The sequence below is a fragment of the Equus caballus genome, chromosome 1 (assembly GCF_041296265.1).
Source record: "Equus caballus isolate H_3958 breed thoroughbred chromosome 1, TB-T2T, whole genome shotgun sequence".
Classification (NCBI taxonomy): Eukaryota; Metazoa; Chordata; class Mammalia; order Perissodactyla; family Equidae; genus Equus; species Equus caballus.
The window spans coordinates 37058789-37074219 of NC_091684.1; the positions used below are offsets into that span (position 1 = coordinate 37058789).

The 15431-nt window shown below is 47.3% G+C and overlaps 1 protein-coding gene and 1 long non-coding RNA gene across 2 annotated transcripts in view; one reads left to right on the plus strand and one right to left on the minus strand.

Moving 5' to 3' along the window:
* The window catches only part of LOC138923372 (uncharacterized), a 46597-nt gene extending 40982 nt beyond the window's left edge, over positions 1 to 5615 (plus strand). The window contains exon 3 of the long non-coding RNA XR_011436886.1: positions 4931 to 5615. This is a non-coding gene — a long non-coding RNA (uncharacterized lncRNA). The remainder of the gene's footprint in view (positions 1 to 4930) is intronic.
* Positions 5616 to 8741: 3126 nt separating this feature from the next.
* HHEX (hematopoietically expressed homeobox) lies at positions 8742 to 14684 on the minus strand. The gene is made up of 4 exons (XM_001917212.5): positions 14174 to 14684; positions 11938 to 12116; positions 11671 to 11721; positions 8742 to 9842 (listed from the first exon to the last, which is right to left on the minus strand). The coding sequence occupies exons 1-4, from the start codon at positions 14529 to 14531 to the stop codon at positions 9624 to 9626; spliced, it is 807 nt and encodes a 268-aa protein (XP_001917247.2). The 5' UTR covers positions 14532 to 14684; the 3' UTR covers positions 8742 to 9623.
* Between the last annotated feature and the right edge of the window lie 747 nt (positions 14685 to 15431).

A 15431-nucleotide genomic window follows, 5' to 3' on the forward strand; every position in this document is an offset into this window, starting at 1 on the left:
CTATGTCAGCACCCTGGATCCAAACCAGCGAACCCCGGGCCACCGAAGCAGAACATGTGCAGTTAACCACTGAGCCACCGGCCCGACACCATGTACTACTTACATTTTTAACCATTTTCAACTATTCAAAAATAATTTTAAGATAAAAAATGTCAAAATTTAAAATTATTATACATAGAAACGTGGGGAAACAACTGAAGAAAATGTCCTAAAGTTTCCATAGACTTTAATTCTTAAATGGTGGGATTAGTGGTGATTGTTGTTTTCTTCTACACACTTTCTTTATTTTTCAAATATTTCACATTGAGAATGTATGGCTTTCACAACAAAGAAAAATTAACATGATTTTAGATAGATGATAGATAGATAGATAGGTAGATAAAAAAGATCAGGTCCTGGTGCAGTCCACTCAAGCCTATTTAATCCTTATGCAACTGAAATAGCCCTTATCTACAAGGCAGATAGTAGCAAACAAACTGTCATAACTCTAGCAATAAAAACAGGAAACGAAGTTGAATAAAAACTACTCTTAGATGATGGTAGAAAAGGTCTATGAAGATTCCAAGGCATTTCTGGGCACTTTCCCTAATTTAGGACATTAATGTGTTCTTTAGAAAGATATAGATCAGAAAAATGTAGCATCTTAGTGTTAAATGCAACACCAAAGATGACCCAGTCCAAGGCTCTCGTTGTTCTGAAGAAGAAGAAGACTGGCCCTGAGCTAGCATCTGTGCCCACCTTCCTCTATTTTATATGTGAGACACCTGCCACAGCGTGGCTTGTCAAGCGGTGTGTAGGTCTGTGCTAGGGATCCAAACCTGTGACAGGGATCCGAACCTGCGAACCCCAGGCCACTGAAGAAGAGCACTCCAACTTACCCACTACACCACTGGGCCAAGGCCCTCACTGTAGGATGAAGAAACAGACTCAGAGAGGTTACGTGACATGTTCAAAGTCACACCGCTACTTAGCAAATCCAGGGGTCAAAACCAGGCCATCTTTTCATAGCACCTTCATATTATAAACTGCAAAGTATCAGGAACGTAAAAGTGGAGGAGGATGCAAACTAAATTCCTAAAATTATTGCATAAAACTACTATAACTACAGAGAGATCTTATGTCCAGAATTAAAATAAATTTGAGGTTCTTTTTTGCTCTCTTTGACTCCTTACTTAACTTTCTTATCATGAACAACTATGTGTAACAACACAAATTAATCTTTGAAAGTTGCCTTTAGAAGAATTTTTTTAAAAAATTTAACGCCCCTGAATGGAAAAAATAGATAGTAGCATAGTTACTAATATTCCCAGCCCTCCTGATGGGCAAAGGGTTGCCACATTTGTTTCTTAACGATGTCCCAGGTCTTTCTGCCTGAGTTTTTACGTTCAGGTGGATTATTTAAAGTAGCAGGAAAATTCATACAATCAACTACTACACAGCAATTGGAATGAACACATGTCACACAACATGGATGAATTTTACCAACAAAAAAGTAAACTAAAGAAGTCAGCGACAAAACAGGACATATGCATGATTCTATTTATATAAAGTTCAAAAATCAGGATAGGAATCAATGCTGTTTGGAATCAGGATAGCGGCATCCCTTGGGGCGGCAGTGGGGACAGTGACCCAGAGGGGGCATTAAGGGGGCTTCTTGGGACCCAGTACCTCTGTGTCAGCATACAGATTCCAGTTACACACTGCATTCATTTTGTGAACATTTTTGTAGGTAAGTTCAATAAGAAGTTTGCTTAAAAATCAAAACAAAAGTAAAATCAACAACATCTATTTAAAAAAGCCATCTGTGAAAAAACACATTTTGTAAACATGATTCTTTAAAAAACTTTTGGAAAAGTAAAACACCATACAAATGAAAATATATTTTAGTATCCCATGTTCAGACAGGACGGATAATACAGAATAATGGCTAAGATTCAGAACAATATATTCCAAAAATTGCAGGCTTAAATTCCCTGGTTACCATTAGCATTGTGTTTTTCTCAATGCCTGAAATAACACCTAAACAAGGGCAGGTGCTTCAGGCAAAATGGTATTTGGGTGATTTTAAAGACCTTAATGAGATCAGGTAATTGCTTTGTGAAGCTAAAAACTTTACCTTCAATTAGCTAACCAACAGCATCATACATCATCATAAGTATCTCGCTCCCTTCCCCCTACATACCATCGAGTCAATAGATGGGAGGCAGGTGTCTAAGAAACCACTTCCTCTGGACGTCCGAACCTGCACTCAGGGGCCATTTTTTAAACATTTATTAAATTAGTCTGGTCTAATTTACAATTAATGGAAAGTCTGTAGTAATGCAAATTCCATAAGCAGCTAAAGAGAGCTAAAACTTTGAACCAGGGTGTGAAACAAACACATTTTATGTTCCTTCTACATTTACTTCTTTGCAATTCGTGAAATACTTAAAGAAATCATTTAAAAACATTTGGGTTTCCTGCTTCCATTTGCTAAACGGATGATGCTGATACAAATAGCAGTAATAACAGGCTACTCTCAACAGCGTCATTTTTCAGTAAACTAGGTATACTTTAAACAAAACTCTTAGTCGAAATTGAGAAGTGTGAATTGGAAATTGAATGAAACAACCAAATCTGAAGGGAAAGATGGCCAATATAAACCCACAGAAGCACTTCCTCTTAAAATTCATGTGGGTAAAGAGAGCGGGGAGAACATCTTCTTTCAGTGGTTGCTCAGGCTTCAACAGACCTAACCATGTCCTCCCCCCACCCATGCCCAAGCCCAGCCAAGACTCTCTCTCCTGCATGTGCTGCCCTTCCTGTGCTTTCTGCTGGGCTCCTGAGGCCATCCAGGGAAGCTGTGTTTCTGGGGGCCAAGAAGTAGGAACTTTAATGAGAGTGCAAGGCTGGAGAGGGAGGGAAATGTCTCTCCTCTCTGCTGGGGAGGGCATATGGTTTTCACTTTCATTCTGCAGTACAGTATTTATTAAAAGCTGGCTGCATGCCAAACACAGTGCTAGATGCCGGGGACTCCAGGGTAAGCCACTGCGCTGCTATATGTTCAGAGGCCCTTGTGGAACATGCGTCAAGGGGTCAGATGAAGAAGAAATATAACGATACTAAACAGATTATATAATGGGAACACCAAATCACATGGACCAGAAGCAGACTTTTTTTTTTTTAACACTTTGAGAGATATAAAGTGTATTTTATATGCTCATTTCCTCAGAAAACTGGAAATGGTGCTCCAGTCAGTTTATTAGTTTCTTTGTGTAATAGAATAATGTGCTACATATACAGAAATTGCATATCCCCTATACGTATTGTATTGTAATCCCTTCCAGATTTACTACTAGACTTGAATTAAGGCAAAAAAGATTACATAAAATGAACAAAAACCCTCAACTCTCTTCTGACAGCTAGAGCGAGACCTGGCTTGACACTTTCTGAAGGGTACAACAGTAAATGAGAAAGTTCACATTGCAACATTGACCGGTATAGTACCTGAGGCCTTGGGCTAACCTTCTCCATGTTTCCTTATCTGGAAAACGAGGTCCATAACAGTATCCACGTTACAGGATTTTTGTGAGAATTAAATGATAGAAAGTAGTGAAGGACTTACATAACGTTTAGTACATCATAAGTGCTCAGTATATGTTCATTCGACACCTACTTATCGAGCCCCTATTATTGTGTCAGGCTGGAGATATTTAGCAATACACAAGACAGACAAAAATCCCTGCCCTCGTGGCATTAACATTTCAATGAGAGATAAATAATAAATAAATAAGCAAAAAATATTACATCCCATGGTTATAAGGGAAATAGAGAAAGTAAATTGTGGGAGGGGAATAGGGAAGAGAGGGTTGGGATTTTAAGTGGGATGGCTAGGGAAGGCCAAGCCTGCGGGAGGTGAGGGAGCCAGCCAAGGGGACGGGACGAGAGTGCCAGGTAGAGGAAACAGCAGACACCAACGCAGAGAGCTCTGCATGACTGGAGGGAGAGAGGATCGCCCATAATCCCTTCTCCAAAATGCTGGAACCCAAAAACCTCTGAAGAGTCTAGTCATCCGTAGTCCCTGCCCGCTTTCACTCCCAGGTCTGTGAACACCATCATCTCTCTCCCTGGAACAGCATTTCATTTCCTTTTCTCTGCATTGGGAGCCGCTGGAAAGTTCTGCCATGGCATCCTCTTTGCAGCATCTCTTGGTCAGCCCCACTACACCCCAGTGCAACAAGTGCGTGCCCCCTGGGGAAACAAGTATTATTACTCCTCTATTATCATTATCACGATTATTGCTTAGCCTGGTCCAAAAAAAAAAAAGCAGAACTAAAGAAGCGTCCTTGGAGGGATGGGCGCAGTGTATTAGGACTGGAGCAACATCTCCCTCAAACAGGATTTCCACCTGAAAGCTGAAAATTTCTCTATATTTGAAGAAAATCTTGGCCCGCATTGTGACATCTAAAGAATAAGGATTGGTCATTTTCTACTCTTAAAGGGGAAATAAACTGAACGAGGAAGAGGAACCCTGAGAAGGAGGGGGGAAAGGAGAAAGGGAATGAATAAAAAGAAGTGGAGAGGCAAGGAAGGATGAAGGGCATAATTAAATTCTAAAAGAAAAACATACACAAGTGTAATAGACACTAACTCATTAGGCACTTCCCTTCCTGCAAGTATCTACGGGGGGCGGGGGGGCGGGGGGGGGGGAGATGGGGTGACAGTTAATCCTTTCCTGTGGTAGTCTTTGGAGAGTGACGAGATTTTCGAATATTTAAGATTTTGAATAATATCAAACTCCCCATCCAAATTAGAAAAAATTCTAATGGTTAGAAAATATGCTTTAAAAGTTTTTCTTTATTTAAGTGAGAAATTGTCTCATTGGCTTGCATCTAAAAATCGCTTGAAACTAGCAACGACTTTTTTTTTTTTTTTTTTTTTTTTTAAGCAGCTACACGAGAAAGTCTTCTGCGGCCTCGAAAACCTCGCGGCGACCGCCGGATGCTCCAAAGTCAAGATCCTCCGCAGACAGGAAATGCCTTCGCCAGCTCCAAGGTCTCCTCCCCGCAGCCGTCTCTATTGTCTGGGGAGGTTTGTGTACATCCGACTGAAGAGGTTTCCCGCCTGCAACTGCGAATCAAAGAGCTGCCTCAAAAGGAGGGAATCCGTGGGGGCTTTCCAGCTTTTCTAGCTAACCCTTGGCGCCTGTTGTGTGCCAGGTATTGATGCCTCCTCTCAGGTGAACCACCCACCTCTTTAGGAACTGAGGCTGAGAATTCATGTTTCCCAAGGCCCCCAACCGGCAAGGGAGGTGTAGGGGAGTCACCTGCCTGACTTCCAGCCCCGCTTTTATCCACAAGGGTGTCATTCCTGAGAAAGGGTTCAGCCACATCTGAAGGGGTAGCTGCTGTTCTGCAGACCTTGGATCTCAGATACTTTGGTGAGTGGAAGAAATCCCCAAAGTGCTTCTCATTTCCATTCAACAACAATAGCCAAAAATGTATCCAGGGGCAAAATGAGATTACACAAATACAGAGTCCAGCTGGAATTTCATGAAACCCAAACGGGATGAAAAGTAAATGTCAGTACAACATCTGATTATTTTTACTGCAAGATAAACTCTAACCATTTAGAAGCATCCTGAGTGACTGTTTAGTTTTCCACCTTCTCTTGTCGTCAGTAGTCACATAAATATCACTGCCAAACACAGATTTAAAGCATCATTGATGATTAGATTTTGAAGAAAAATCAGAAGGGTGAGCTTCTGCGTTTGTCATGTTCCACGAGGCAGTATAACTGAAACGGGAATTTTAGTAGGTGCCGCCTGTCTCCAGCAACGTGCATTTCCTTCAAGTCCGAATATATATATATATTTTTTTAAAGATTTTATTTTTCCTTTTTCTCCCAAAGCCCCCCGGTACATAGTTGTGTATTTTTAGTTGTGGGTCCTTCTAGTTGTGGCATGTGGGACGCTGCCTCAGCATAGCTTGATGAGCAGTGCCGTGTCCACGCCCAGGATTCGAACCGGCGAAACCCTGGGCCGCTGAAGCAGAGTGCCCAAACTTAACCACTCGGCCACGGGGGCCGGCCCCCCCAAATATATTTTCTTGAATCCCTGCCCTGCCCCCGTTAACTAAAATGAATATTCACAGCAATGAAACCACAAAAAAAAAAGTTTGTCAGAAATGTTGAAAGAGAGTAGGTACTTTCACTATCGGAGATGGTTTCCTCTTTTCCCACAAGATGTCTTATCAGCTTTCACCCTGAGAAAACTATAAAAAGTAAGAAAAAGAAACCTTATGCAATAGTTCTCTAAATAAAATACTACACAGCAGCCCAGTCATCTCTAAAAGTGACATTGTTTAAAGAGTCAAAGTACATCATCCAGCAAAATCAATATCCTATTAAGTTAGAAAGGGTTCTGAATATCAAAGACCAACCAACTGAATAACTGAAAGTATAAGTACACGACCCAAGGGATTAATCACACACTGTCATGGTGAAATTAGGGCAATTCTTCCAATCATTAACGTTTTGCTTACAAAAATGTGCTTTTCTGTTTGTCTTTCTGCTAAATGATAACCGTTTTCGAGTTGAATCTCCTGATAAAAAGAGTTAAAAACAAGACAGGAGTTGTGCTGTAAAGGTCATACATGCTGCTTCAACATGAAATAGCCAAAAGGCAAACAAATGAAAAATGCCTGGATTGTAGGAAGAATTTGTAAATATTCATTGGCAATCTGCAATGGGGCACTTTAGAAAACAGTTACTGCCAGCCTGTGTCCTGAGCATGCTGTGCTTTCTCCATGTAACGCCCTCTCCATTCAGAAGGACATGTCTAGATTCAGAATCCAAGCCCCTTGAAGACAGTTAGGAATAGCTTTAAATTGGAAAACAGCCTGGTTTCAAGAATTGTCTACTTTAAAACGAGATTTCACCCCTCAACTCTTCTAGTGTCAATCAATACAAAAGCCTGTGTTTCTCTGCTTGATAGTCACGATACAATTATTCTCAAGAATAAACATTAACCAGAGGTTATCTCCAGGAATGAAACATGCATGCACCGATTTCAAGATTGCTCTAATTCAATATTAGGCCCACAAGCCTTCTGTTCTCCCAGGCTCTATGCAGACAGTCCCATTTCCAAACGAGACTGATTATGACCTTTGAAACCTTGATGGAACCTGTCTGGCAGGGTCAGGGAGCTCGGAGCCCGAAGTTGATGGGAAAGGAGACCCTCCCACTGGATGTCTACTTTGGGACCCAAGCTTGGGGACACAGAGAATACGGGAAACAAAGTGTTTGAACTGAGGTGGGAATATGGGGGCTGGGGAGGGTCATGTAGATCAACCAGACCACCTTCATTCTACAGAGGAGAGAACTGAGGCCACTAAAGAGAACTAAAACTCCACCTCAAACCTCTAAACTTGCAGGCCTGTGCACACCTCTCTGCTTAAGGACCCAGGACTGATGTTCCCAGAACTCTAAAGTCACAGGCAATTCCAGGGGCCTTCTGGGAATCTAACAGGTAAGATGTGACAACCCCCGAAGAGCAATGACTTTTTCACTCTCTCCTCGCGTGAGTGCCCGTGTTCCAGGAGCCACAGCCCTGGTCAGCCAGGACAGAGGCAGAGACATTCCTTCATGGGACCTCAGCCAGGAGGCAGTGAGCTCCACAATGAGAGGCCTCCATGGAGGCCTAGGCTGGAGGGAGAGATTTCTGGACCTCTCCCCTCACAGGTCTCTCTCATCATTTTCCTGGAATGTCAGGGAGCTGATGGCTCAGCCAGGCAAGCAGCTGGATGAGGCCAGCAATACCTGGGCCAGTCAGAAACCTCAGCCCACCCTTCCTCAGCCCCACACTCACCCACACCTCAGCACCTTCATTCTCCTCCATCCCTCAATACTTCTTCCTCGACCCTGCTCCCTCCCCTCAACCATCAAAGTCTTGCTCCCTCCACTTCATAGGCCCAGCTTCCCTCTTCTTCCCCCTTCCTCCCTCTCAGTGCTCCCTGCCTCCTGGGCACCAGGAGGAGGGAAGCAGGTGAGAGAGGAATGCCGGCCCCACCTGCTTCTTCCACACAAGGAGCACCTTAGAACAGTGGTTCTCAAAGCGTGGTACCCCACCAGCAGCTGTGACATCACCTGAGCTCTTGTTAGAGTACAGATTCCTTCTCCCACCGCAAACCGACCAAATCAGAAATTCTGGGGATGGGCCCGGCATTGAGCTTCAACAAGCTCTGCAGGTTAGTCTGAAACTAGCTGAAGCGTGAGACCCACCCCCCCAACCCCCCCCCCCCCCCCCCCGCCAGGTCCCCCATCCCCCTAAACGGAGCCCCCTCTCCCCACCCCCCCGCCCCCCCGCCCCGGGCTCGGCCGCCCAGGGCTGACGCAGTGTTGACTCACGCCGGTCAAGGCCGGCGGCCCGGGCCAGCCGAGGTGGATCGATGGCGCTCGGGCGGCCGCGCGCTCCACGGTGCTCTTCCCGCCGCCCGGCGCGCCCGGGGCTGGAACCTACCGGGCGCGGGGTCCGCGGGCGGGAGCCATCCCCGCCGCCCCGACGCGCACACGCCCGGCCCGCGGCAAACGCCCGGAAAGGCCCGAATCCCCCAGCCACGTGCGAGCCCGCCGGCAGCCGCTCGGAACCGCGCTCCCGGGGCCTCCGCTGCAGGAGCCCCAGCGAGACACCCCGCCAGGCGCCCCGAGGCGCTGGAAGCAAAGCTGTGGGTTTGTTTTAATCAAAGAATGAGAGTTCCGACGAGGTCGTTCGTCCCACCGACGGATTTATTTTATAGACAAGTTACTCATTCAAAAAAAAAAAAACATTTTGGCCATGTTTTTTACAGTGAACAATTATATATATATACACATTATAAACACTGTTTGATAAACACAATATCTACAATCTACTTACATTTAATTAACCCGCTACTTCTAGTTCATCTGTGCTTAATTTTAGTCACCGATGAGTCAGTTTCCCTGCTTGAATTGGACTGTACTTAACACCTTGGTCAAATAGGTACTAAGTGACAGTGCACAACAAGCATGTAAGATTATCAACTTGATCTCCAGGACAAAAAGAACCCGCACATCCCAAGACAAGAGCTCCGAGAAGGGTTTGGATTTAAGGCAGCAGTATAAGAATGTAATATAAAAGAATGTTGCCTTTTAAAATTTTCCAAGGCTGCATGAAATGTGGGTCCCCGTTCCAAGGCATAGCTCTGGATTTGGGGTGCCCCTTTGCTTTTCCCCTAAGTGGGATGTAGATACAGATTATAGAAAAGTCATTCAAAAAGATTCTATTAAAATCTTTAAAGTTATAACTTAAAATTTTAACAAGAAAGTTCACAATTACTTTTTATAAATAGAAAAACAATTTGCTTTTTTAAAAAGGGGGGTGAATTTAATCAGTGGCGTCCCTTTATCATACAACCTAAAATCAGTACATAAACTATTTTTTAAGTCAAAATTCAGCTTTCAATGTGAGTTTGTTATTTAGCCAGTGCACCAAATATTTTCGGTTTCCAGAATAGCAGAAAATTGATTCCCTTTCTCATATGGTTTTCCAGTTCATCTATGGAGATTTTCTGTAGCAAATGTTATTCCCAAGTCCAGTTTTCTGAACGTGCCAACGTTGGCGGTCATCATCCAGCATTAAAATAGCCTTTATCACCCTCGATGTCCACTTCCTGATCGGAATCCTCTGAAATCTCTGATTCAAGGTCTTCCTGGGAGCGAGGGGAGGGCGGGCATTGAGAGCTATCCAAAGCACCTTCATTCTGTTCACTGGGCAAGTCTTGCCTCTGGTCGCAGGCATTGTCCAAACTTTCCAGTTCTTCTTTTTTATTGCTTTGAGGGTTCTCCTGGATGAAGAGGATGAAAATGGAGATTGGCAGGATCAGGAAATATGGAGAGGGGAGAGACAAATTAAAACGTCTTTGCATCCTCTACTATCTTTGTAACTTTTTGTTTATTAGTTGCTTTCAACCATCATGTTTTTATTCAGAAAATATACACTTGTGCTTCTTTCTCACTCTGGCAGAAGTAAAGTTCCTGTCTTATCAGAGAAAAATTATACTCTTGCCAGATAAGAAAAACTAATCACAAATATAACTGTAAATGTATTATGTCAAATGGACACTTAGCTCCAGCCCAGACCCATGGTCTCCAGAGTCTTAAAAGTTTAGGGGGAAAAAGAAAGCAGATCACTACAGATATAGTCTTCATTCTTCAGTATTTAAACCTTGCCAATTAACAGGGTCTTCTAGACACTTAAAAAATATTAATGCTAAATAGTGAATTAAGGATAAAGTTTCAAAATGATTAGATCGAATGCTTTTTCATTGATTTTCTGGAGTAAGTTTATAAACATATACACATAAATATGAGTACCAAGTTACAAAATCACGGCAAAAGAAAAAAAATGCAGAACTGGAAGAATGTTGCCAACTGAAAAGGGAGAAAATTACCAACAATTTACTTAAAATCTGGGGGAAATCTCTAGAAAATATTCCCATCTTACATAGGAACCACTATTTTAAAAGTCCTTTGAAAACTGCAGTCAAGCCTTTGCCCGAGAATGAAGTACATTAGTGAACTTTTAATCCTATGTCTGACTAAAATGGACATAAACACTATATAGAAATATTATGGTATACTGCTAAAGTTTTTTTTTTAAGTAAGAGTAGAGTAATAAATTCACCAGGCTTGCAAGTATTTAGCAAATAGATGTGCAAGATCACAGACTGAAAGGGAATCTGAAAATTTTTAAATTATATTAGAATAATGAAATTATGGGAATTTTATTTTCTGTTTCAAAAGGTTCTCTGTGACACCATCTTGTTTTTAATGAAAAAGTTATGATCACTAAATTTGAAACGCACACTGCTTCCAATTTCCCTACTCGTATTATTATTTCAAAAATATTTTATTTATTATAAACTGTATATACAATGGCAAATGAACAATTCAGCAATTGTCAGATAACTCTGGAGAAGATATCCAGACTAGGACATCAAAAACAAATCTTTAGCTTTAAGTCAATACAGCTTCTTTAAAAACTGAATTACCCTTTACTTTTTATCGCTTATTGCGTAACAAGGTCATTGGAAGAAAGACTGTTAGAAAATTGAAGCTACTTTCCAAACAGGCTTGGATATTCTCTTACATGTTTTTATATTCATTTTATGAGCTGGCATTAGAGGAAAAATAATTTTTAAACTCTTTGATATTTAATTCTTCTTTAAAAACAGTGCAAACAAGACCTAAAGGTGTTTATTTCCTTATATTTACCCTTGAGCTCTGCCTGGTTTTATTATGGCTGTGTAAATAAAAGAAACAATTTTCTCCCAAAGATAACTGCTTAAGTCATTTACTGTCAATTACTTTATCTTTCCTGCGTTAATTAGATAAACAACATATGGGGTTTATAAAACAATTAGCCGGGAGTTTTACTAGCCAGTGTGTGAAAACCCAAGCATAATTGATATAGGAACTGCATTAGGTGCTTTTAGCATTACTGCCGCCTGAGCAACTCATCCTGAATTTCAGCAGGACTATTTGCCTTTTTAATCAAGGTGAAGAGGTTAAATAGACTCTCAAATGACTTTTGCATACAACCTATAACAGGCCTCGCATTGAGATAACATGATAAAAATATTTATTTCCATAGAAACAAAACCATGTCCATACCTGTTTTAGTCTTCTCCACTTAGCGCGTCGATTCTGGAACCAGGTTTTGACCTACAGGAAAGAGAGAAAGAAAACTTGCCACAAGCCCAGAATCCCAGGGACCTGGGGAGGAGGGGGGAAGCGGATCCCGGGCTGCCACACAGCCCAGCACTCCAGGTGTTGGACAGCGCGGCGCGACGCGCCCAAGGCGCACTGTGGCTCCACGACTTTCTTCCGCCCCGCGACCCCCTCCCCAGGAGCCTGTTCCGGGCCCGCGGGTGCGCTTACCTGTCTCTCGCTAAGCTGCAGCATCTTGGCCAGACGCTTCCTCTCGGGTGGGGAGAGGTATTTCTGGGTCTCGAACTTCTTCTCCAGCTCGATGGTCTGGTCGTTGGAGAACCTCACCTGGCCGCCTTTCCTTTTATGCAGAGGCCTCTGCAAGAAGGGGCTCCAGAGCAGGGGTTTGCCTGCGGGCAGCAAGAGCAGGGATTAGTGAAGGTCCTGGAGCGCCCTGGCCCAGGGGGTGAACAAAGAGGGGGAGAGGACGCAGGAGGACATCCAACCAGACATGTTCACATACACCCACCGACACATGACCCCAACACGCTCCCACCAATACACACACAGGCCCAGAGACACAGAAATACCCGACGTCACACACCTACACTGCATACGCATAGACTACCCTTGTACACTCGCGTACACACACGCACACCCCAACCATCATATCCATAGCTAGACACAAACATACAAATCTTTTGATCTCCAAAGGAACATCCACTATAGGCTGAGCTTAAAATACCAGGGCCCTCTTTAACCTAAATCGCTCTCGAATTTATACACAACTTTTTCCACCTCTCCCTTGGTGACCCGCACTTTCCGCTATCCAGGCCGGCGGCGGAGCCTGGCTGCGCGCGGAGCCCCGGGGCCCGGGCGCCGGCCTTAGGCGGCGCGGGGAGCTTCCAATCCTGGCTCGAGGGCGCCGCGGCCTCCTCTGATTTCACACCCGGCCCGCGAGGGCCGCCAGTTAAAGCCACTCCGTGGGCTATGGCAACATTTCCGTCAATGTGTTTCCTGTTGGTCTATCTCGAAAAACCCTTTGCTTCCTCCTGCGCAGTCCCAGCAGTAACCCAAGGAAACCCAGGGCGCGCTCTGTGAAAACGCTCACCCCGCGCCCGGCCCGGCGGAGGGTCCCGCGCCGGCCGCAGCGGGAGGACAGTGCCACGCCGGGCCGCCCACCAAACCCTGAAGGCTGGAAGCAAAACTACAATCCAACAACTGTTTTAAAAAGAACAAAAATATAATCCGCTCCAAGTCTCTCTAACGATGAGAAAGAGGGCGGAGGACTGACCTAGAGGCCGCACCATAATAATGATGGCATTAAAATGTTAATTAAAATGTTACTTGTCTCCAGAGTCCCTACAGAAGAGACAAATAACGGAGTCGATTTAAAACCCTGGTCGTCCAAGGCCAGGAGCCCCATTTCCTTATTTACCCGGGGGCTTCAGATGCGGGGGGGCGCCAAGGGTCACCCCGAGCGCCAATCATGGGTGGCTTATTTCTTAGGCCAAGCACTGAGTGGGACAACACTGAGGGGGACAAGTCCTGCAAATTCTATATGCCCAACGAGTCCGCGCTGCGCTTCCTACTCCAAAGACTCGTCGGTCCGTCTGTCCTTCAGTGGGTCTGCAGGCCTGCCCCTAAACGCTTTGAAAGCTGGCATTGTTTTTTTTTTTTCGAGATTTTGCTTACGTCAGGCTTCAGACTGGTGCAAAACAGCCTCAAAAAAAAAAAAAAAAAAAAAAAAGGAAGCAACCGGTTATTTTAGCTGCCATAAAGTCACATCCCACACAGAGGAAATGAACAATATCAGAAAAACGGATCCCGGCTATCAGAAGTCGAGTGTTTCCTGAATTTGTCTGTATTGAGGATGTCGATAAAATAATCAGCAGCGTGCACTACTCCGGGGGAAGGGTCTGCTTCATGCAGCCAGGAAAACACTTAACAGCTTCTGAAACCAGATTTACTCCTATCGAGAACTCAAGATTTCCTGTATGAACGGAAAGGGTCAGGCTCTTTCACTGCACAAGCTTGTTGAACCAGGTCCAGCCCCTTAACCCGCCGGGCCGGCAGCTCTCCCTGCCCCGCAGGGCCCGGCCCGGGCGCCTTGGCACTCCCTTCCCCGTCCCTCCAGCGAAGGAGGCCCCACCCTGGGCGACACGCGCGCCCCAGGACCGCCTTCGGCCGCCAGCCCCGAGGTCTCGCCCGGGCCCGCGCGCCCCGACGCCTGCAAGGTGTAGGGAAACCAATCTGAGTCACCGTGCGGTCAGCGCCGGCCGCGCGCCGCCGGGGCCCGCGCCTCCTGGCCCCGCGCGCGCCCGAGAGCCGCTTTTCAAGCGCTTTTGCCGCAACTTTCTATTGCCTCCCCTCCGCCCCCGCCGCCGCCTGGGCGCTGCCACCTGCCGGGTGGCGCCTTCCTCGCCGCCGCCCCGGCTCGGCCCCGCCATGACCCCGGCCGCCTTACCCAGGGGGTCGTGGCGGAGCAGGGCGTGCGTGTAGTCGTTCACCGTCCGCGGGAAGGGGTAGAGAGGGCCCCCGAAGCCGCCGGGTCCGTAGGCGGCGGCCAGCGCGGCGGCCGAGTGGTGCGAGAAGGCTGGGTGGATCGGCGTGGGCTCGTACACCGGGGTCCGGTAGGAGGACACGAGGCTGGTGAAGGAGGAGTTGGGGGACGGCAGCGTGGGCGCGGGGCTGGGGGCGGCGGGCCCGCGGCCCAGGATGTCCTCGATGTAGAAGGGCGTCGGGTGCGCGGGCTGCAGCAGCGGCGTGGGCGCGTACAGCGGCACCCCCACGGCGCCCGCCGGCCCGGGGTGCGGGTACTGCATGGCTCCGCGCGCTCCGGCCCTCGGAGAGCTGCCGGCCGCGCCGCGGCGCTACATTTATCCGCGCTCCGCGCTCCCGGCGATAGGCTCTGCCGGCCGCGGGGTGGGGCCGCGCTCGCTGGCCCCTTCCTGCCGCCGGGCCCTGCGGCCAATGGCGCGGAGCCCCGGGAGCCGCCTCCGCCCCCACCCTTGGCCCGCCCCCGCCGGCCGAGCTCCCCGCCCCTGGGACGCGTTCTCTCCAGGCCTCGGAGGACCCCGCGCCCCGGGGCCGGGCCGCCGCCGTCGCGCGGGGCTCCAGGCACCCTGGCTCGGGACGCCCTCGAAGGAAGCCCAGGGCCGCGTCCGTCGGAAGAGGCGCGAGGAAAGCAGCGGCCAGGGAGGCGGACTCCAGCGGCCCTCGCCCCAGCGGGGAGGCGTCTCTGCCGACACTCGGGGCGCTGGTCCAAGGCCCGGGCCCGGGGGCGGCGGCCGGCCCCAGGCAAGGGGCAGCTGGATCGGACCTGGCAGGCGTGGAGGCCACTTGCAGGGCCGCGCCTTCGCAGGCCTGAGAGTACCCTCCGTGGCCGGCGAGCTCCCTGGAGTAACGGTGGCACTGGCTGTTGCCCGGGTCGTCCCCGAGCTCCTAGCGAGAGAGGGTGCCCTGGGTTCCCGGGGCAGCTCCAAGGGGAGAGATCCACGGCTCTGGGCTGCGTCCCAGTGGGGTAAGGACGACTAGACTTCAGGTGCTCCAGACTCCCGGCCGCTCCAGCCCATTTCATTTGTGGGCCCCCAGACTCGGCCACTTCCCTGGGGACGCTGGCAGAAGCCGCTTCGGGCAAGAATCAAGGGAAGACCTGGATCCTACGGCGCTAGGCAGAAGCCATGTAATCTCAGACCCGATGGGGACTCCTCCAGGTCCCCTGT

Coding starts and splice junctions, on each gene's coding strand:
- HHEX (XM_001917212.5), bottom strand. CDS start 14,531: ATGCAGTACCCGCACCCCGGGCCGGCGGGCGCCGTGGGGGTGCCGCTG. Junction 11,722..11,937: donor TGCAGCTTAGCGAGAGACAG/GTAAGCGCACCC, acceptor TCTTTCCTGTAG/GTCAAAACCTGGTTCCAGAA. Junction 9,843..11,670: donor AGTGGAGAAGACTAAAACAG/GTATGGACATGG, acceptor CTCTTCATCCAG/GAGAACCCTCAAAGCAATAA.